The following is a 21,814-nucleotide window of genomic DNA, read 5'->3' as shown; positions in this document are numbered from 1 at the left end:
CACAGGCCTGCTGTAGGCGACAATCTCATAATCTCCTGGCGGAGATAATAATAACAAGCCCATACATCATCTTATTTCTGTTAGGCTACTACCATAAGCAGAAATGATGTCTTACCTTCACTGTTGTGTTACAAAGTTGATGAATGAGTTCACACTGTAGCCTATTTCCACAGCGCTGCATGGCATAAAATACTATTATTTATTTATTTATTTAACGTTATCAGACAGCCTTCTTCTTCTTTGGTTCACTCCAGGCACTTCCTGTGGAGTCAATGAACAGAAATAGTGGACAGCGCCACTCTGCCATTTTAACCGTGTTGTGGTCACACAGTGTATCGTTTCTCAGGTGATTCAGCAGATTCAAGTGAGCTGCTGCCACCTAGCGTCTAATAAATATTACTGCAGCTTAATTGTTTTCATCAAAGCGGCACACCGCGGGAAAAGGCAACGCCACCTCCCCCTGACTCTGCAGACCTCTGTATAAATAACAAACAAATGATCAAATCTATTAGGGATGCATGATTATATCGGCGATCATATCGGTATGACTATGCGCCGATGTTAGTCATTTTTTAACATATCGGCATCGGTCCGATGTTGCAATGTTAATCGGTTATTGGTATCAGCCAAAATTTTCACATTGAGAGGAAGCAATGCTGTAAATCTATGATTTATGGACTTTTCCAAATGTTTTGGAAATAAAAAGTTATATATATAGGGGAGAGTTTCTAAATTTTATGGAATTATCAAAAAAATGAAAATGTCAAATTTCCACCATGTGAAGGGTTTCTGCTAGCCTGACTGCCAGATGGGGGCGGTAGTGTTTTCACAAGTCAGGTTAGGTTTCTGCAGGCCACCACACATACATTCCAGCCACTGGGACACTAGGAAAAGGAAACAGCCACATCATGTTAACACTGGTTTCACTTTGAAAGTTGTAATGATGCATGTTGGTAATATTAGTATTGATTTGTATGTATGCCTACTGGTACGCCATGAATTAACCACTACAATTTTAATTTTCTTTTAACGCTAACTTATGTTGCCAAATGGCATTCAAATGACTGACCTCTCTTCATAATTGTGATTTAGTTAGCCTATTTCAAAGCCTTGAAAAGGTCCTTATATCATATCATGTGCTGTTTCAGGTATTTTCCGGGGGAATGGATGTTGGCATAGACCAGTGGTACTCAACCTTGCCCTACTCAGGAGCCAGACTGACAAAAACAAAAACTTTGAAAGAGCCACAATCCCAAAAAAAGTCCCTTTCCTCCCATTGTTTTATTAGTTTTTAATTTATTTATTTAAGTAGGACTTAAAAGAGCCACAACTCCCCTTAAAGGAGACGCATGTGGCTCTAGAGCCTCGGGTTGAGTATCACTGCTATAGACGGTTTTAACTTGACAAGGTAAACATTCTAAATTGCCCCTAGCTAACCTGTTGCAGTGTAATGCTAATACAATAGGCCTACCTGACAGGAAATAAGCTAGGGTTCAAATTGTTCCCTATAGCAACACAATTCTGTGAAAACCGTCTATAATCAAAAGCGTTCTGCTGGACTTGTGTCTTTTGTGTTTGTGTCTCGTCCACAGGGGTCCTGCGCGAGGTGACCACCCACTTCATCGTGGACGCCCGCGCTCTGTACAAGAGTGGCGGCAGCCACATCAAAGCGTGCATCGTCAATCCGTCGGCTTCCAACACGGAGGCGTACATCACCGACAAGGGCGATGGCACCTACAGAGTGGAGTACACTGCCTACGAGGATGGTGAGGACCTGAATATGATGCTTTATGTACCATTCATGCGGGTAGCTAATGCGGAAGTGCCTTAAACCTGCATTCTTTCTAATGGCCAGCAGGGAGGCGACTCCACTGGCTGCAAAGAGAAGTCTGATTGCATGGAAGTCAATGGGAAAATGACCCTACATCCCACTTGATTTATGATCTCGGTAAACACTTTCCTAATGAGTTGATGGTCTCAGTCGCTAGTTTCAAGTCTTCTTCAATACAGCGTGATGTTCATTTTGTAAATTATGGTCCCAGTAGTAATAGACGATAAAGCAGATTATGTTTTGGAGTGTGATTGACAGGTCGCTTGTCCAGTGATTACACAGCTCGCCGATCACGGACCAATAGCAGGCGGCACTGCAGCTCTGTGGTAAACCCGTGGTCTCGCACTAGCTGCTTCTGGCTCCAAATAACCAAGATGGTGACGGACAAAATTACAAAGTCGAGGTTTGAAAACAGGAGTTCACAAACCAATGGGTGATTGGTTCATCATGGAAGCTACGTCCCTATTTATTATACAGTCTATGGTAGGGTTGTCAAAAGTATCGATAGTATCGATAAAAGTTAATACTAAAATTTTTAAACGGATACAATACTCATTTGCAACAGGTATCGATAGTATCGATAAGTATCAATGCTAAAAAAAAATAAACGGATACATTACTCATTTGCAATTGAAAAATCAAACATACCACTGATTTCTCCCTCCCTGTCATTGGTGGGTATATTTTGCTTCAACAAGTTCAAAGTATTCTGATAGGCTGATGAATAGAGCAGGGGTAATCTGCTGTGTTATGATAGGCTGATGACTAGAGCAGGTGTAATCTGCTGTGTAAGGTCAAAGTTTTGAATGAGTTTTATCAGGCCTAGATTATGGAGAAGCGTGCGTCCGTCTGTCTTTGTTTATATTTTATGCCTCTTGATGTGTTGTTGTCATCCCGCCGCGTGGTATCGAAAATGGTGTCGATGAGTATCGATATTTTCCTGGGTATCGGTATCGAAGTAGAAATTCTAGTATCGTGACATCCCTAGTCTATGGTACCAATCCAAGCCATTCCGTAGGGTGGCAGGGTGTCCTAGTGCAGTGGTTTTGAAACCTTTTGTGTCCAAGGTAGGGATGGGGCCGATCCGATCCAATATCGGTATCGGGTGCCGATATTGGCACTAATTCACGGATCGGATCGGAATCCGGGGATTTTTTTTTTTTTTTTTGCAATTCCAGCGCGCGCACAGGGGGCACTGGCCGCAATTTGCCCATGTATAATAGTATCCTTCTTTGCCTTGTATATTTTCTTAATTTTGTTTCCTTTTTGCAAGGTATATTTAAAAAAAAAAATCTTTAATTGGCCAAATCTTTGCCTATAGCCTACTGTATATTCAAGAAAAATATTGGTATCGGCATAATATCGGTATCAGCAGATATCCAAATTCAGGTATCGGAATCGGATCGGAAGTGAAAAAAGTGGATCGGTGCATCCCTAGTCCAAGGCACACCAAAAGGCACCCCAAAATCTCAAGGCACACCTATATAAATATCCATCCAAAATAGTCTGTAAATGCTTTTATTCACTTACTAATTTGAAACTTTGTAAAATTAGCCTACATCAAAGAACCAACACAAAATTTAATCAATGCAATTAATTGTTTAAGCAGAATATCAGAGCAATTAACATTCTGTTATACGAGGGATAAGCCGAGCAGCATTTTGGTAAATAAGCCGCGTCACTGTGTGGCAACGGCAATGGAACCCTATGGAGCACAAGTGGCGCGAGGCGTGAGTGTCTGACTAAAAACTGCGACAGTTCACACAACTTTAACACAACATGCACATTATTATACAATATATATAATATTATATATATATTTATTCAAACTCTTGAGCTACTTCTGCTCTCACTCAGAAATATCAGAAAAATATCTGATAATATCTAATAATCAGTCAAAATATAAGCGATGTGATGTATAGTTTTTGAGATATTAACGTTTGTTAATTGGCACAACTCATACTATTAACTGCTGCGGGGTTGCACATTTCTGGGTGTCAAGTGACGTCACGCTGATTCGTCCTATTAAACATGTCAGTTTCTGACCTATTTTTCTCGCTGCCTTTCCATCCACCTGTTAATGCAGTATTTTCTTATATCATCCTCATTGTATTGTCATGAGTGGTTGTGGGGAGAGGGTCGGTGCTCCCATCAGCTAACAAAAGAGTCCATGCCACGCCAAAACCAAAGTCACAAAAGTGAAAGTAATATGAGTTTGATGTTGTGTTGAATTGCACAACGCTACCTGGAGGAGTTCATGCTTCAAATGTATGCTATGAACACATGCTATGAACGTAGGTGTGTCTGTCCTCTCACTCTCCACTCGGGAGTGACTCTGGCTTCAAGCGCTGCCCATGCAGGCTCAATTGGAAGAAGGAATAGTCCATTCATCTGTGGAGCGCGGGAGGTCATAGATTGAACATGATTCTTTTGTAAGTGTTTTTGACCCTTTTGCAGGTAATTTCGAGGACATATATATGTTGTTTCATAATAAATCTATAGCTGTCTCAATTTAACGCCTGGTTGTCACAAAATCCCACGGCACACCTGGACTTGCCTCACACAGCACACAAGTGTGCCGCAGCACACTATTTTGGAACCAATGGCCTAGTAGTGGTTAGGTCACTCTTCAAATGGACCTGGGGAACAAAGTTGGCGGGTTTGCAAGAAACCCGAACCCTACCAGCCCCAGAATTGCTATTCTGTTGCTGACCTCTAACTTCCCTGCCAAAAAGAATTTTCCAATCTGGATCACTGAAATACGAATGTATTATCGTCATTGGACAGTGACCAGATCCTAATATCTGGCTGGGCTAGAAAGTACCTCAGTCAGCAAATGGGACAATCAGAATTCTCCGTGGTGGTAGGAGGGGCAGTTGCTGTTTTATGAATGTTTTCCCAGTCCATCATTTCCAAATAAAATGCCTTGTGGCTTTCATAACACTTCCGTTTTCTCTCCCCCACAGTAAAGGGCAAAGAGGCGAGGAAGGCATTTTGGCTGGAGCAGCTCAGAACCGAGAGTATAGCAGTCTCACCACTAATAGACTCTAATAGGGGGGGGGACATATTTCGCTGTTTCCAGTGTAGAGCAGATATCCGGGCTGAGACGTCCTCTTTCATCATTGTTTACAGTCTGATTAGCAACTTGAGATGTGAGAATGGAGTTGAGATAATGTCTCATATCTGTTTAAATATTGAAGACCCCCTAAAGTCATGTTTCAAGATGTACTGTATATAAAATATTCTACTTTGAATACTAATTTGTGTCTGATGGTTTTTCCCACAAAAAAGTTTATATTACCCTGTTAAACTCCTTAAAATGATTTCCCCTCTCCTCCCTCATGATTTACAAATCCAAAGCAACCAATCAGGGTTATCTAGAACATAACTAGCCAATCACAGCAAACAACACAGACTTTCAACACATTCCCACTCGTGACAAAGAGACGACAAGGGTTCGTGACCCATCCGCAGTATACGACGAGACGAGTTGGGAGTGAGAATGTGTTGTGGCTTTAACTGCTGAATACTGGACAGTGATTGGCTCGAATCATGCTCGTTGAAAACCGCCTTTTCAGTGAGCTCTGAGAAACTTCCACTTTCAGCAGACGATTGTAAAAACAGTCTTCTAGTGTGAAACTCTGCACAGACATCATTCTGCACAGTGAAGCTCAAACATCTAACTGTAGGAACAAGAAGATGTATGAATGGGTGAATGTAGACTACCTACTGATTGTAAAGCGCTTTGGATAAAAGCGCTATATAAATGCAGGCCATTTACCAAGAAGAAACACTGATTTTTGATTTTAGGATTTTCTTTTAATAGAGATTAGCTGAAATGTCGTCTGGACTTAAAACACAGGTCTACAAAAAGTATTGATCGAACTCCAAATCCATTCTGGCATCTCAAGGTGCTAATTGGACTGTAAACAATGATGGAAGACGTCTTGGCCCGCATGTCCGCTCTACACCAGAAACTACATTTCTTCCTATGCTAGGCCCTTAAAGGGGTAATCGTCAGGATCGTGTTGTTGTTGCTCAGTGCTCGTTGCTGTGGTCTGTCTGCTTGGATTTTCTGTGGATGCAGTTTGAGTTTCTCTGTGTTCTTTGTAGCAAAACAATCTTTGATTTACATGAAGAATCTATGCATCCTTATGAGGGTTTGTTTGTTATGTTTGTCTATTTTTCGTTGATGTTTTCACTTCCTTTTGTGACCTTCAATTTTATCTTTGGTTTACTGCATGTATAAATTGTTGTCTCACTGTACAGGATTGATGCTGTTTTCTCATTTCGAGATAAGTGCAAATAAAAGAAAATATTTTATCAAAAAAATAAATAATCTATGCATCCAGAGTGCATTTGAAGAGATTATGGAATGAATGAATATGCAGACCCTGCTCTGAGATGATGTGCTGGATTATGGAAGGAATGAATATGCAGACCCTGCTCAGTGATGACATGAGTGGATTATGGAAGGAAGGAATATGCAGACCCTGCTCAGAGATGACATGAGTGGATTATGGAAGGAATGAATATGCAGACCCTGCTCAGAGATGACATGAGTGGATTATGGAAGGAAGGAATATGCAGACCCTGCTCAGAGATGACATGAGTGGATTATGGAAACAATAAATATGCAGACTCTGCTCAGAGATGGCATGCTGGATTATGGAAGGAATGAATATGCAGACCCTGCTCAGAGATGACATGAGTGGATTATGGAAGGAATGAATATGCAGACCCTGCTCAGAGATGACATGAGTGGATTATGGAAGGAATGAATATGCAGACCCTGATCAGAGATGACATGAGTGGATTATGGAAGGAATGAATATACAGACCCTGCTCAGAGATGACATGAGTGGATTATGGAAGGAATGAATATACAGACCCTGCTCAGAGATGACATGAGTGGATTATGGAAGGAATGAATATGCAGACCCTGCTCAGAGATGACATGAGTGGATTATGGAAGGAATGAATATACAGACCCTGCTCAGAGATGACATGAGTGGATTATGGAAGGAATGAATATACAGACCCTGCTCAGAGATGACATGAGTGGATTATGGAAGGAATGAATATGCAGACCCTGCTCAGAGATGACATGAGTGGATTATGGAAGGAAGGAATATGCAGACCCTGCTCAGAGATGACATGAGTGGATTATGGAAGGAATGAATATAAAGACCCTGCTCAGAGATGACATGAGTGGATTATGAAGGAATGAATATGCAGACCCTGCTCAGAGATGACATGCTGGATTATGGAAGGAATGAATATACAGACCCTGCTCAGAGATGACATGCTGGATTAAGGAAATAATGAATGTGCAGACCCTGCTCAGAGATGACATGAGTGGATTATGGAAATAATGAATATGCAGACCCTGCCCTGAGATGACATAAGTGGATTGTGGAAGGAATTAATATACAGACCCTGCTCAGAGATGACATGCTGGATTATGGAAATAATTAATGTGCAGACCCTGCTCAGAGATGACATGCTGGATTATGGAAGGAATGAATATACAGACCCTGCTCAGAGATGACATGCTGGATTAAGGAAATAATGAATGTGCAGACCCTGCTCAGAGATGACATGAGTGGATTATGGAAATAATGAATATGCAGACCCTGCCCTGAGATGACATAAGTGGATTGTGGAAGGAATTAATATACAGACCCTGCTCAGAGATGACATGCTGGATTATGGAAATAATTAATGTGCAGACCCTGCTCAGAGATGACATGAGTGGAGGGAATAAAGGGAGCAATATAACAAGCGCAAACCTTTAAGACCACAGAGGCACTCCCCCTGCCCACTCCTTGAATCCCAACTCTCTACCACCTTCCTATGCCTAGCTTCAATCCCTTTTCAACCCCCCCATCCCCCCCAATGCATATCCCCCTAGCTACTCCACCTACCCCATCCTCCCCAATGCATATCCCCCTAGCTACTCCACCTACCCCATCCCCCCCAACGTATATCCCCCTAGCTACTCCACCTACCCCATCCCCCCAACGCATATCCCCCTACCTACTCCACCTACCCCATCCCCCCCAACGCATATCCCCCTAGCTACTCCACCTACCCCTTCCCCCCCAACGCATATCCCCCTAGCTACTCCACCTACCCCATCCCCCCAACGCATATCCCCCTAGCTACTCCACCTACCCCATCCCCCCAACACATATCCCCCTAGCTACTCCACCTACCCCATCCCCCCAGCTACTCCACCTACCCCATCCCCCCCAATGCATATCCCCCTAGCTACTCCACCTACCCGCTCGCTCAAACCCCCCCATCCCCCCAACGCATATCCCCCTAGCTACTCCACCTACCCCATCCCCCCCAACGCATATCCCCCTAGCTACTCCACCTACCCCATCCCCCCCAACGCATATCCCCCTAGCTACTCCACCTACCCCATCCCCCCCAACGCATATCCCCCTAGCTACTCCACCTACCCCATCCCCCCCAACGCATATCCCCCTAGCTACTCCACCTACCCCATCCCCCCAACGCATATCCCCCTAGCTACTCCACCTACCCCATCCCCCCCAACGCATATCCCCCTAGCTACTCCACCTACCCCATCCCCCCCAATGCATATCCCCCTAGCTACTCCACCTACCCCATCCCCCCAACGCATATCCCCCTAGCTACTCCACCTACCCCATCCCCCCCAACGCATATCCCCCTAGCTACTCCACCTACCCGCTCGCTCAAACCCCCATCCCCCCCAACGCATATCCCCCTAGCTACTCCACCTACCCGCTCGCTCAAATCCCAACTCTCTGCACCTTCCTATGCCTAGCTACAGCCCCTTTGGTCACGGTGGCGCAGTGGTAGCGCTGTCGCCTCACAGCTAGAAGGTCCTGGGTTCGATTCCCGCCTGGGACGCTGTGGGCGCTGAGGGTGTGTCTTCAGTGCCCATGCCGGGTGGGCTATCTCGTCAAAAGGGCCTTTCTGTGTGGAGTTTGCACCCCTCCCCTGGGGTTCCTCCATACAACATCGATATGGACCCCCCCCCCCTAAAAACATGCAGAAGATCTTCATCAGACCAGTGACACCAACATTTGAAGTTGGTCCCCCGACGTACACAAGAAAGCTGCCCACTGCTCCTGGCTGCACCCCAGGGGAAGGACAAGCCCGGATGGGATAAATGCAGAGACTGTGTTTCACCGGCCACCGTCAGCATGAGTGTGTGTGTGGCTGGCGGGTTTGTCCATCCAGTTCTTCTTCTTCTTCTTCTTCTTCTTCTTCCCCCCCCCCCCCCCCCCCCCCCCCCCCCCACCCCCCGTGCAGAAGGAGAGGGAGAGGTAGCAGGTTCGGGGGGCTGGTAGTGGTACGGTATTAATAGCTGGTGGATGTCTGCTGAGGCCAGATGGTTTTCCACTGATAGCCACATGTGTCATGTTCAAGCCCATTGGATTGTGGGACAGAAATACACAACCTTGTGGCGGCTTCGCTTGGCTGGAATTTTAATGAAAGCTGATTCTCCCTCTGTCTCTCTCTCTCTCGCTGTCACTGTGTATCTCTCTCTCCCTCTGTCTGTCTCTCTCTCTCTCTCTCTCTCTCCCTTCCTCGCTCTAGGTTTGCATCTGATCAAGGTGTTGTATGATGAGGTTGCGGTCCCTAAGAGTCCGTTCCGGGTGACGGTGGCGGAGGGCTGTGATCCCAGTCGAGTGCGAGCCTACGGGCCCGGCCTGGAGGAAGGGCTGGTCAACAAACCCAACCGCTTCACTGTGGAAACCAGGTATACTTCCTTCCTGCACAGTGCACACCGCCACATACTCGCCAGAAAGGTCCGCATTGTCCAGGCAAAATGGAAATGAATAGTTCACATTTGCATAAAAGCACCAACATGTTGTATGGACAGTTTGATGCCCTGGACAGAATGATATGTATAATGAATTTGCATTAGGAGAACTGAGAAAGATAAATTTGTCTATGTTTATGGTATTTTATTTTATTTTTTCTAATCACATTTCTAGGCTATTATTAATGATACGAATTATTGAAGTTACTATTCAAGTATTGGAAGAAACAATGAGGTGTAATTTCCTACAGTACTATCCTACAGTACCGTTAGAGTATAGGTTCATACAGATGCAGGGATAATTCAATTGGCACTGGGCCAGCCGGCTGCCAGCCAAGATCCAAGATTAAACAAAGATAAAACAGGAACTTAACTTAATATACTTTAACTTAACTTAACTTAACTTAACTTAACTTAACTTAACTTAACTTAACTTAACTTAACTTAAACCAGTTCAACCTCTTAAAAGCTTGCACAATTGTGATCTAAGCAAGAAGGTCAGTGTCGTGCATGAACGCACTAAAAGAGAGCCGTTCATTGAACAAGCTCTTGGTGAACGGGTGAACTGATGAACTGGTGAACGGGTGAACTGAGCACAGCCTTTTGCAAATACATGAACGTGAGCATCGTTAACACCTGCGGGAGTGAACGGCGCTCTTATCGTTCTCGCTCTCTTACCTTGATAATTGCCCATTGTGTTTACATGTGTGTGGTAATTTACATAAGAATTTATGTACGAAAAAAACAGGTCTGGCTGACTTGACGCTCATGCACAAAATGATGAAAAGAAAACTAAGAAATGAACTGCTCGGGAAATGAACTGCAAATTTTTTGGGACTGTGAACTTAGTTCAAAATTCACGTTCATCGTGAACTATGAACTTGAACTAGTTAATCTTAATCTGTGTGAGCTGAACTTTGAGCTAGCTCTTGTGAAGTGTGAACTTGCACAACACTGAACATGGTGGTGCGTGCATGGCAGTTTGGGGTGAGGACTGATTTTTTGTGGGTGGGGGTGGGGTGATTTTTCCTAGCCCTGACTAATAATAAAGTTTGTTCAATAAATCCCTTCCCTCCAATCCTCTACTCTATTTTCCATTATTTTTTCTTCTTTCCCTTCTGGCCTGTCTCTTCTTCAGGGGTGCTGGCACCGGGGGTCTTGGCCTGGCCATCGAGGGTCCGTCAGAGGCTAAGATGTCATGCAAGGACAACAAAGATGGCAGCTGTAGTGTGGAGTACATCCCCTTCACTCCTGGAGAGTACGACGTCAACATCACATTTGGAGGCCTGCCTATTCCAGGTCAAGGGTCTTTCTTCTAGTGTGGGACCTAAACCCCCCAACACCCCCCATTCCACACACACACACACACACACACACACACACACACACACACACACACACACACACACACACACACACACACATACGGTCTCGGTATCGGCCAATAAAAGCTTTAAAATGATATATCACCATTGGCCCGAAATGAATTTTCTGCTGATATGACAGGCGGATAAAATTACGCTTTAATTATGCCCAAATGCTTGATGCTTGACTAAATGATTGACTATACATTTTTTACATAACATAAGTTTTCTTATCTTGCCCATTTTGAAAATAATTGTATGTATGTCCGCATCTGCCATCACGATTAGAGTATAGGCATAATAATGTGTTAATTCCACTATCTGCATGTTTGTATTTTGGCAAAAAAATAAAAATGTCATATATATATATATATATATATATATATATATATATATATATATATATATATATATATATATATACAGTATATATATATATAGTGCATCCCTAGTCTGAATGTAGGTTACTGCTTTACAGCTGCTTTCTCCAAGTTGTTATGAAGATACCTGTTGTTAAAATATCTACAACTCAATTTCCTCATTTCAGCCCAACGCATGTGTGTGTTACAGGGAGTCCATTTCGAGTCCCAGTGCGGGAGCTGGTGGATCCCAGTAAGGTGAAGTGTTCAGGTCCAGGCCTGGGCAGTGGAGTCAGGGCCCACGTCCCCCAGACCTTCACTGTAGACAGCAGCAAAGCTGGGGTGGCGCCCTTGGAGGTTCAGCTCTATGGACCTACTGGTGAGACCTTACCCTAACCTTAACCCCTAATCCCCATATTCTAAAGGTGCGACATGTATAATTTTAGTCCTAATCCTAAACTAACTTTAACCTTAATCGTAACTCCTTGTGTGGTTGCTCCTCAGGTGTGGCTGAGCCTGTCCACATCACAGATAACGGGGACGGTACACACACTGTCACCTACACCCCCACCAACGATGGCCCCTACACTGTGTGTGTGAAGTATGCCGACCAGGAAGTTCCTCGCAGGTCAGGGCAAAATCTAGGTCAAACACGATTTTTTTTTAATCATATTTTGTCCATTTCTCACTTTTCAAATTCTCTCCTTTCAGTCCTTTTAAGATCAAGACTCTGCCAGCTCACGATGCCAGTAAGGTTCGTGCCAGCGGTCCAGGTCTGAATGCATCCGGAGTGCCAGCTAGTCTGCCTGTTGAGTTCACTATCGATGCCAGGGATGCTGGCGAAGGACTGCTCACCGTTCAGATACTGGTGCGTTTCCTCTTCCCTATCTGTCCTGACTTAGAACAGGTATTCCAAGGCCAGAAAATATCACAAAATATCACAATATATTCCACGCTATCGAATATCACCACACCTGGCCGTGGCACAATGTATTGCTTAGATCACAATTGTGCAAACATATTATCTATGTATCTATCTATGTATTATCTACCAGTGGTAAGATAATAAAAACAAGAATACTAAGCACAACGATATTATGTATAATCTGTATTGATGTACCTATAACATGTCATTTATAAGAAATAAAATAAAATGCTCAGACATTTTATTATTATTATTATTATTATTATTATTATTATTATTATTATTATTATTATTATTATTATTATTATTATTATCATCATCCGCATCCTCATTATTATTATTATTAATATTATTATTGTTTTGGTATTGTTGTTGAGAAAATTGTTGAGACTCCTTGTGAATGACTATAATATTTTATATTATAGTATAGTAGTATTATTATATTATATTATTTTTATATTATATTTTCGCAGGGCAGCATCGTGATATTAAATTTGTAATCCGTATTGTAATTTGTAATCGCACATGCCTACACCTAAAGGACTTCTTAGTTGAGGACTTGGCCTTATTCATGCTTTTGAATGGGACCCTTAGGGATGCACCAATCAGGTTTTTTATTGCTGTCTGTCTTTAACAGAGTGTTCTTATGGCTGCATGACACTGACTGCTGCTGACCTGACCCATGTAAATAACATTTTTAATCTATAGCTATTACATGTTATTACTGTGTGCTTGATTCACATTAGCATAGGGAATGGTCATGTAACTATTACATGTTACTGTGTGCTTGATTCACATTAGCATAGGGAAATGGTTTTCATTGAGGCAGTACAGGCTCTTGCCCTTACCCCACTACATTAAACTGTTTATAATGAGATATTAAAATGTATAACACAACTGACCTGAATATATGTGAGCTGTCAGAGTTTATTATGAGTGGAAAATTAAATTGATTCAATAATCAAACACTCTGAAAATGCTCTCTTCAGAAAATGAAGGCCACCTAAAGAATGTATGTTCTCTATTAAAAAAATAATAATAAAAAGACCCGAAACAGACCCGAAACACCCCACGACCCCAGTTAACATCACTGATGACGCGTCCCAGCGCATGCAGTAGTATGTTTACTTGAACCGAAACCCCTGGCTCCCCCTGGCCAGTGACACTTGGGAATAGACTAGTAGGTGACAACCAAGTATAGTTTGGTGACAAGCTGGAGAGACAGTTGACGGTCGGAGAGACGGCATCCGGTACGGGATGGGTTTTAGCACCCCAGCCTGGCTCTCTCGTGAGGGAGAAATCCACAAACGCTACGGATCAGCCTCCTGAAAATCTGCGTAAACATCGGCGCGGCCTGTGGTCCTTCAGGCTAGAGCGAGGTGCTCGCCGCAGGTGTATGACGTGCAGCGCACAGGCCTCCTTGAGGCATCCTCCCTGCCCATGGTACGGCATGGTAGGATTGCCTTTTTCCGCAGGAGGTTCTGGTGAGACGAAGGAGGTGCCCGGCCTGGAATCACCCCACAGGGCCTTAGACCTCCATGCACCGAAGGTCTTTCAATACTGCGGTGTAGCACTAACTCTATTGCAGCGGATTGGGCGTGATCAACCCTTCCGCGGGTAACGGTGCAGACAGAGTAGGAAGGCTGATCCGTGAGCGGCTGCTTCTGGGACGCGGGTCGGGGTCGTAATCGGCCTCGGCTGGGTCTACTGGGCGAGGGTGTATGATGTTGACAGACCCGAAACACCCCACGACCCCAGTTAACATCACTGATGACGCGTCCCAGCGCATGCAGTAGTTATGTATACTTGAACCTATTCAATTATACTATCAAATGGGACATGAGCATAATTAACGACTATAGCTTATTAAGATCGGTGGCTGATTGATCGGTGCATCCCTAGTAAAAATAATATTTTTCTTTCTTGGTATTCTTACAGTTGTTTTTGTTCTACCACTCCCTTAACCCACTATACAAACTTTACACATGACTTCCTCTCCCACCCATGGGGGCTTATTGCTGTTGCTGCAGGGTCCGGATGGGTGCAGGCGCGAGGCCTCTGTGTTTGTGGAGGACTGGGGCAGGAGGGTGTGGGAGAGGCATATAGTCAAGGGAACCATCCCCTTCCGTATTCTTAAGAAAGGCTGCGTAAGGCCTACTCTCTCTTCTCTGACCTCCCTCCTCTCACCTTGTCTGATGTCTCCCCTTGCTCCCTCGTTCCCTTGCTCCCTCGTTCCCTTGCTCCCTGCCACCGTCTTCACATGAATCACGCCTACTTCTTTTTTTTATTAGTGAGAGATGTCATTTCTAGTCCTGCTTTGACAGAAAGTTGAATAATTCTGGCAACATTTTATATGAAGGTGCACATACACAGTATTCACCATTAAAGGAGAAAACCAATGCTGATTTATTTCCCTTACAGAAAAACCACATGAACTTCACATGTGCAAAATCACATGTGATCACATGTGCAAAATCACATGTAATATTACTGTAAATGTAAATTCCTGTATGTCAGGCGAGCCGGGTTCCCTGAAACTGTGTGGTGGCTCGTGGGACAGGAGCGAGTGTTTTTGGATGCGGAACTTGCCGTCTCCCCTTTTGCCGAAGCAGCAGCTGATACAGTACGCATAATATGCCCCGCCCCCACCCCCCTCCCCTGGTCTATGTGGACTGACCCCCATTGCGTTTGGCTAACAGGCAAATGTGGTTTTCAACAGTGCACTAACCAGGGTGCTTCCTAAAACCTGCCACCACCACCGTCCATTTCCCAGGGTTCCCACGGGGCCTTGAAATCCTTGAAAGTTTGTGAATTTGAAAATAAATAAATCAAGGCCTTAAAAGTTTTTTTTAATACGCATAAAGACATGGGTCATTGAAAGTGCTTGAATTTATATATTTTGTGCAAGAATACAAATTGAGATTTTACGTCTAACAGCACAGTTGAGAAGTGGTCACACATTCAAGACTCTCTCTCTCTTTTAATTGTTGTCTGTGAGCTTCTGTAAAGCTGCTAGTTCTCATTATAAAATTCTCAGTGTTGTAACAGTAATTATCCTTGATCCGTGTCTCAAACTATGCCCTGTTCTGTCCTTGAAATTGAGGGAATTGGGCCTGGAAAGTCTTGGAAAAGTCCTTGAATTTCATGTTTAAGGTGTGGGAACCCTGATTTCCACCCATTTGCTGCATTCTGTAGAGCTCCAGTATGTGTGATGTCATATTGCGATGACAAACATGAGACAGTACATGTGAGTGCTGTGTACAACAGTGATCTCCAACCAATTCTACATGAAAGTCTACAGCAGCGGATTACACTGATTTTCATTTACCTTCAACCAGAGAGTAAAGATAGATCAGATGTTTGTCTGCAGACTTTAGTGGTGTCAGTGGTGGCAGAGGGCGAGGCTTACATCCTCCGAGGACTGGATTTGTATTTGAAATATTTACGCTTTCTTGCCAAGTCCGGAGACACATTTTGCTCGTTCGCGGTCGCTTGTTGTGTTAGTCTGTGGTTATTAGAATGGAATTCTGTTTTGGGAGTCAATTTGTATGGTGGGATCCACAAAAGACCCTGCTGCAAGTGATGATAGGCTACAATCCTACAGACGATCAGACGATAGCACTGTTTGGATTCCCGCAATGAATCTTTGATGGGCTTCTTAATTGTCATCTCAGCCAAGTAGCCAACCATCCCATGCAGCCATCGATTTCAATGTTTTGTTGTAAGTCAGTATTTTGTCGCAATTTCTTGAAAATGTACTTTGTCTAATAGCTGTACTGGTCTAATCTCTCCATCTCATCCTCTCTCACTCTGTTGCTGGGCGAACATGATCATGTACAGTTATCAGAATTGCCAGAGATAATTCAGCTGTGGGAATCGACATCTTTTGACTTGTGACTTAATTGTACCACTGTAGCTCTGGTTTATGTTATATTGTTTATTTTGTATGTCTTGTAAGCCCATGTGGGCTGGGCACCGTAGGGTGCATGACACAGAAATCAAATCAAATATTTTTTTACTGTGTGGAATCGACTCCACGGTTTTTGGAGTTGGTTCTCGATTCCCAAATGCGTGGAATCGAAGAATCGGTTATTTCTGGAATCGACCCTCAGCCCGAGAAAGCCCCTTGCATACAGCACGGCACATGGTTGGAGACTGCTCGTATACAGTGCGATGTGTGTAGTCTCTCTCTCACGCACAAACATGCTGAGACACACAACTCATTTGGTATCCCTGTAACTCCAGGATCCTGAGGGCAAGCCCAAGAAGGCTAACATCCGGGACAACCGGGACGGGACCTACACGGTGTCCTACGTGCCGGACATGACGGGGCGCTACACCATCACCATCAAGTACGGAGGAGATGAAATTCCCTACTCGCCCTACCGCATCCACGCCCTGCCCACCGGAGACGCCAGCAAGTGTCTGGTCACAGGTCAGCCTTCCCATTCACTTGTGTACCAGTAACAGTGGTTCTCAAGGTGGAGTCTGGGGACCCCCAGGGATCCTCGAGGAGGTTCCAGGCGGTCCCCAGAAAAAAAGGCAAAGAATTTCTTTTCATTAGAATTCCAAACATAGGTAATGCAATGGCAGAATGTATTTGGTAATGGGTTTCATACACTTTCTGTAATAAAGGGAGAGAGACTGAATGGTCTGAAGGTCTTCTTAAGCACAATGCCACCCAATCACCCTAATGACCCCAACAACAGGCTCCTGCATGACAGGGCCAGGAGGGGGGAGGGTCTTCACAAAATTTAAATCTTATCAGATGTGGGACCCTGGGACAAAATGTGTCAGTTTAGGGGTCCTTGATGTGAAAACGTTTGAGAACCACTGCCGTGGAATGAGACTAACACGAACCCAGCACATGAGATCTTGCGTGACATCTACATGGAATCACATGGTTTTCTTCTCATTTTTCGACAGTGTCCATTGGAGGACATGGATTGGGTGAGTGTCCTTTATACTCACATATTCTATGAAATCACGACACTTAACCTTTTATTTCATTAGCTGTACTGTATGGATTAGTGCTTGACTTATGGGTTTGTAAAGACAGATGCTGATGGACAGATGTTTTTGGATTGAGCTACTGGTAACTGATGTTTTGTGATGATATTCAATATCTTTTGACCATTTTAATGCAAAAAAAATCAAATTCTACTATTGACATACAGTAAGGTAGAAAAGCATTATGAAACAGCATTACACCATAAGACACTACAATTCTTCATTGAAAATTAATAATATTAATATTACCGGTAATAATAATAACGAGTACATATTCATGCATACATGCGTAGATTCTGATCAAAATGTTGCATTTGTATTTAAATTGAGGTTGGAGGCGTCTGGGTAGTGTAGAGGTAAGAGCACTCACCGCCGACTGCGGAGACCCGGGTTCAATTCCCGCTAGCGGTACTTCAGAGCGTTGTCAGACGTTCACAGACACAATAGGCCATGTCTGCAGGGTATGTGTCCTGGTCGCTGCACTAGTGCCTCCTCTGGTCAGTCGGGGCACCTGTTCAGGGAGAGGGGAACTGGGGGACCCTCCTGACCCTGACCCTCCCATGTGCTACATCCTGCCGGTGAAAGCCCTTGCTGTCAGGTGAAAAGAAGCGGCTGGCACATGTATCGGAGGAAGCATAGTCTACAACTCTCCCCAAATCGACAGAGGGGGCGGAGCAACAACGGGGACAGCAGGGGGAATTGGTCTACTACAATTGTGGAGAAAATGGGAGAAAAATCTGAAGAAAAATATATAAAAAATAAATAAATTGAGGTTGAGGGCCAATATAGTGATAGTTTGTGGGATAACATCACTGTATTCTACATAATAATAAAAAATAATATTATTATTAGAGTAGAAATTTGATGTAATTTATAAGAAGGCAGGACAGCATGGCGATCTTGAATTTGGGATATTGCCCAAACCTAGCGGATGTTATATTCCAAACTGCATCATATCCATGATAGTGAAAGTGGTGACACTGAAATATGTCCTTTATTTACACATTTAAATACATGTGTCATCAAAATGCACTCTGGCAGTTTAAAATGAGCAAACTGAATTGCAGTGCACAATACATATTAAATATAAAAATTCGTTCAATATCTAAAAATCACAGTAAAGCCAGAAACACAGTAACACAGGATTGCTCTTATTTGTGTCCATTCAGCAATCTGACCATGGAGGGTATAGGACTCTTTTTGTAGCGCTCTGTTTTACACTTGATGTCTCTCAGCCGTGCTCCTTGTCTTGTCCTTGCTCCTTCTCTCTCAGCGCATGTTGGTGGGAGCCAGCTTGAGAAATCTGTGGAACTTTGGAGTTTGAGTGCAAAGTTCAGGCACAGCTCCTCTCGTCTCTTCTGCAGAGGTTGGATGTTGAGGGTCTGGCAGGCCTCAGAGTAGGATCTGTAGTCAGAACCCAGGATGATCATGAGTGCCCTTTTTTGGACTCTTTCTAGGGCCTGGTTCTGTTTGCTGGTTATGCTGAAGTGCCAGACGACCGCCGCATACTCCAATACTGGGCGGATGTACGTTGTATACAGTGTCTTCAGATCATCTGTTGGGATGCCAAACTTTTGCAGTCTCTTTAGGATGAACATGCGTTGATTTGCTTTTTTTGTAGTTGCATTCACCTGCATGTCCCATCTTAAGTCTGCCTGCACCCACAACCCAAGGAGCTTAGTGGCTGGCACGCTCTCTAACACAGCGCCACCAATACTCAGGTCGGGCAGGGGGGGTGGCTTCTTTGCAAAGCAGACATTGAGTACTTTGCACTTAAGGGGGTTCAGTTTCATCCTGTTTGCCTCTGTCCAGGCTGATAGCTCATCCAGATCATTTTGCATGATGCTGGGTTCCTTTATCTTTCTAACCTCTAATAGATTTAAATCATCCACAAACTTCCACCTTTCCGCTCTTGCTGATAATGAGGCACCATTTATTTTAGCAAGGAAGAATAGTGGACCCAAAATTGTCCCTTGTGGTAGGCCACAGGAAAGAGTGATCCATTCAGAAAGGCTAGTTTGATACCTCACACGCTGGCGTCTTTCTGTCAGAAAATTGCACACCCATGGGAGTAGCTCTGGGCGAACTCCTAACTCCCACAGGTCAGCAACTACTAGCGTGTGGTCAACTCTGTCGAACGCTTTAGAGAAATCTGTAAGAACTAAGCTGCACACTGTTCCACTTATATCTGCTGCCTCACATAATTTGTGATAGATATTTACAAGGCAGTGGGTTGTAGATCGTCCCTTCAAACAGCCAAATTGCTGTGAGTCTATGTTTTGTGCCATATCGCTCATAATCCAGTTAGCCACATGCTTTTCCGCAGCTTTTGCCAGCAAAGATGTAAGAGATACCGGCCTTAGTTGGTCTAATGTTGGCGGTTTCACCTTTGGAAGAGGGACAGTTGTGGCCTCCTTCCATTGCACTGGTACTTGACCTTGCCTCAGCGATGTAGTCATGATGTCCGCCATAGGTGTACTCAGCTCATGTGCAAACTCGCTTATAAGTCTACCGCTGATATTGTCAGGTCCAGCTGCCTTTTTCCCCTTCACCTCTTTGAGGGGTTTGAGCATTTCCCATGGGTGAATGACTGGAGTGGGTAGGGCTGGGAGGAATGTTGGTAGGTGAGCCGGGTCCAGACTGGGTAAGGCCTGACCAGACCATATCTGATTTGCAATAAATAGACAATATCAGTCAGAAATACAGTCTTGCGGCAAACCAAGATATTGATGTAAGCCTCGTATGGATATGACAGGACTGGCCCTTGGCAGCCATGACTATGATTAGCATCCTGAATGATGCATGGTCCATCTTCACAGGGTCAGGTCTTGGCCCCACCATCCAGATCGGAGAGGAAACAGTCATCACTGTGGACGCAAAGGCTGCTGGGAAAGGGAAAGTCACCTGCAAGGTGTCGACGCCCGATGGGGCTGAGCTGGACGTGGACGTGGTGGAGAACGCCGATGGAACGTTTGACATTTACTACACAGCGCCAGAGCCGGGGAAATATGTCATCACCATCCGCTTTGGTGGCGAGCACATCCCCAACAGCCCCTTCCATGTGGTGGTGAGTGTTACACCTTCTGACCTGACCACTGATAGTGAGCATTCTTGTTGTTTTGACCGATCTCTTGTGTGGATTTTCAACTAATATTCCAGTTCACATCTTGACAGAGTAACGTGGTACCCTTAAAGGATAAGTTCACCCCAAAAAATAGAATTCGGTCATTATCTACTCACCCGCATGCTGATGGATTGACGGGATTTTTTTGATTTTTTTAGACCACAAAACATTTGTGGAGTTGCACAGCAAAAGACCGTTGCAGAATTATCCTAAACAGGAGTGGATGGTGAGCAACATTTCAAGTCTTTTCAAGTCAACTTGGCATCTTAGGGCTTGTGGAGACTTGGATTACACCAGGTGAGCAGTATGGAGGTGTCCCCCCACCCCCCTTCCCCGGATTTTTTTGCGTTTGAAAGTTGATCACCATCCACTTCAATTATTTATGAGAATTCTGCAACAGTGCTTTTGCTGTGAAACTCTACAAGTGTTTTGTGAACTAAAAAACTGCCATTGGCATGTGGGCGAGTAGATATTTTTTAAATTTGTGGGTCAACTTATCCTTGAACAGCATTGTGATGCTGTGATGCATCATAAAGATATTGAGTAGCATGTTGTGTCTCTCATAACAAATGAAAACTTGCTTAATGATAGTTTCATGCTTGCCAGCTGTGAACATCTCAATCTGGAAACCCAGAGTCTATCAGTCTGACGACTAATAAGATTGTGGGACAGACGGCCGATATTTCGTGGTTTCCGGTGTAGAGCGGATGTCCGCGCCAAGACATCAACTTCCATCGCTGTTTTACAGTCCGATGATGTCTCATAATGCAGCTGTCTGTTATAGAGATTAGCCAAACTGTCAAAAAGTATTGATGGATCAACTCCAACTCCTCATCAGGAAACTAGACATATTGAAATTAATATTCTAGTTATAGGCCAACACTTCTTCTACAAACTATTTGAATTGTAGAGAAATGTGAAATGGGGAGGGGGGGATCCAATGCAATTGCAGTGAAAACTAATTCCAGCAGGAACATGGTGTTTGAAGGTTACTACAAGGACCTATTGAAAATCCTACATGTTCTTATGCACACTTCTGGCAAGCATAAAAACCCTCATTAAGATGATGTGTGTGTATGTGTGTGTGTGTGTGTGTGTGTGTGTGTGTGTGTGTGTGTGTGTGTGTGTGTGTGTGTGTGTGTGCGCGCGCGTGTGTGTGCACGGTGTTGTGTGGGTTCCCTAAACGTGTGCCTTACTGTAACTCCTCCCCCTGCTAGGCCACAGATACCATCCCTATAATAGAGGAACCATGTGACAAGCTGCAGCTACAGCAGCCCTACGCTCCCTATGTGGGCTTCCCCCCTCACTGGGTATACACCTACGTCTCCAGAGTCTGCTCTTGGGGTCGTCAGACATGCAAACTTTTCATACAAACT

The 21,814-nt window shown here is 44.2% G+C and overlaps 1 protein-coding gene across 2 annotated transcripts in view; it reads left to right on the top strand.

The window, feature by feature from the left end:
- The window catches only part of flncb (filamin C, gamma b (actin binding protein 280)), a gene marked incomplete at its 5' end in the record, with an annotated part of 245,336 nt that overhangs the window by 172,804 nt on the left and 50,718 nt on the right, over positions 1-21,814 (top strand). Inside the window, 10 exons of one of the 2 annotated variants that reach the window (XM_083654344.1) lie at positions 1,593-1,766; positions 9,431-9,593; positions 10,795-10,955; positions 11,591-11,758; positions 11,884-12,007; positions 12,091-12,247; positions 16,550-16,739; positions 17,231-17,254; positions 20,134-20,381; positions 21,656-21,748. In XM_083654344.1, the coding sequence (XP_083510470.1) occupies positions 1,593-1,766; positions 9,431-9,593; positions 10,795-10,955; positions 11,591-11,758; positions 11,884-12,007; positions 12,091-12,247; positions 16,550-16,739; positions 17,231-17,254; positions 20,134-20,381; positions 21,656-21,748 (1,502 nt within the window). The remainder of the gene's footprint in view (positions 1-1,592; positions 1,767-9,430; positions 9,594-10,794; positions 10,956-11,590; positions 11,759-11,883; positions 12,008-12,090; positions 12,248-16,549; positions 16,740-17,230; positions 17,255-20,133; positions 20,382-21,655; positions 21,749-21,814) is intronic. The other variant, XM_083654345.1, reaches the window with a different exon arrangement.

The sequence above is a fragment of the Poromitra crassiceps genome (assembly GCF_964638095.1).
Source record: "Poromitra crassiceps genome assembly, chromosome: 2".
Classification (NCBI taxonomy): domain Eukaryota; kingdom Metazoa; phylum Chordata; class Actinopteri; order Beryciformes; family Melamphaidae; genus Poromitra; species Poromitra crassiceps.
Note: the sequence above shows the minus strand (reverse complement) of the source record. Positions and strands in the feature narration are given on the sequence as shown.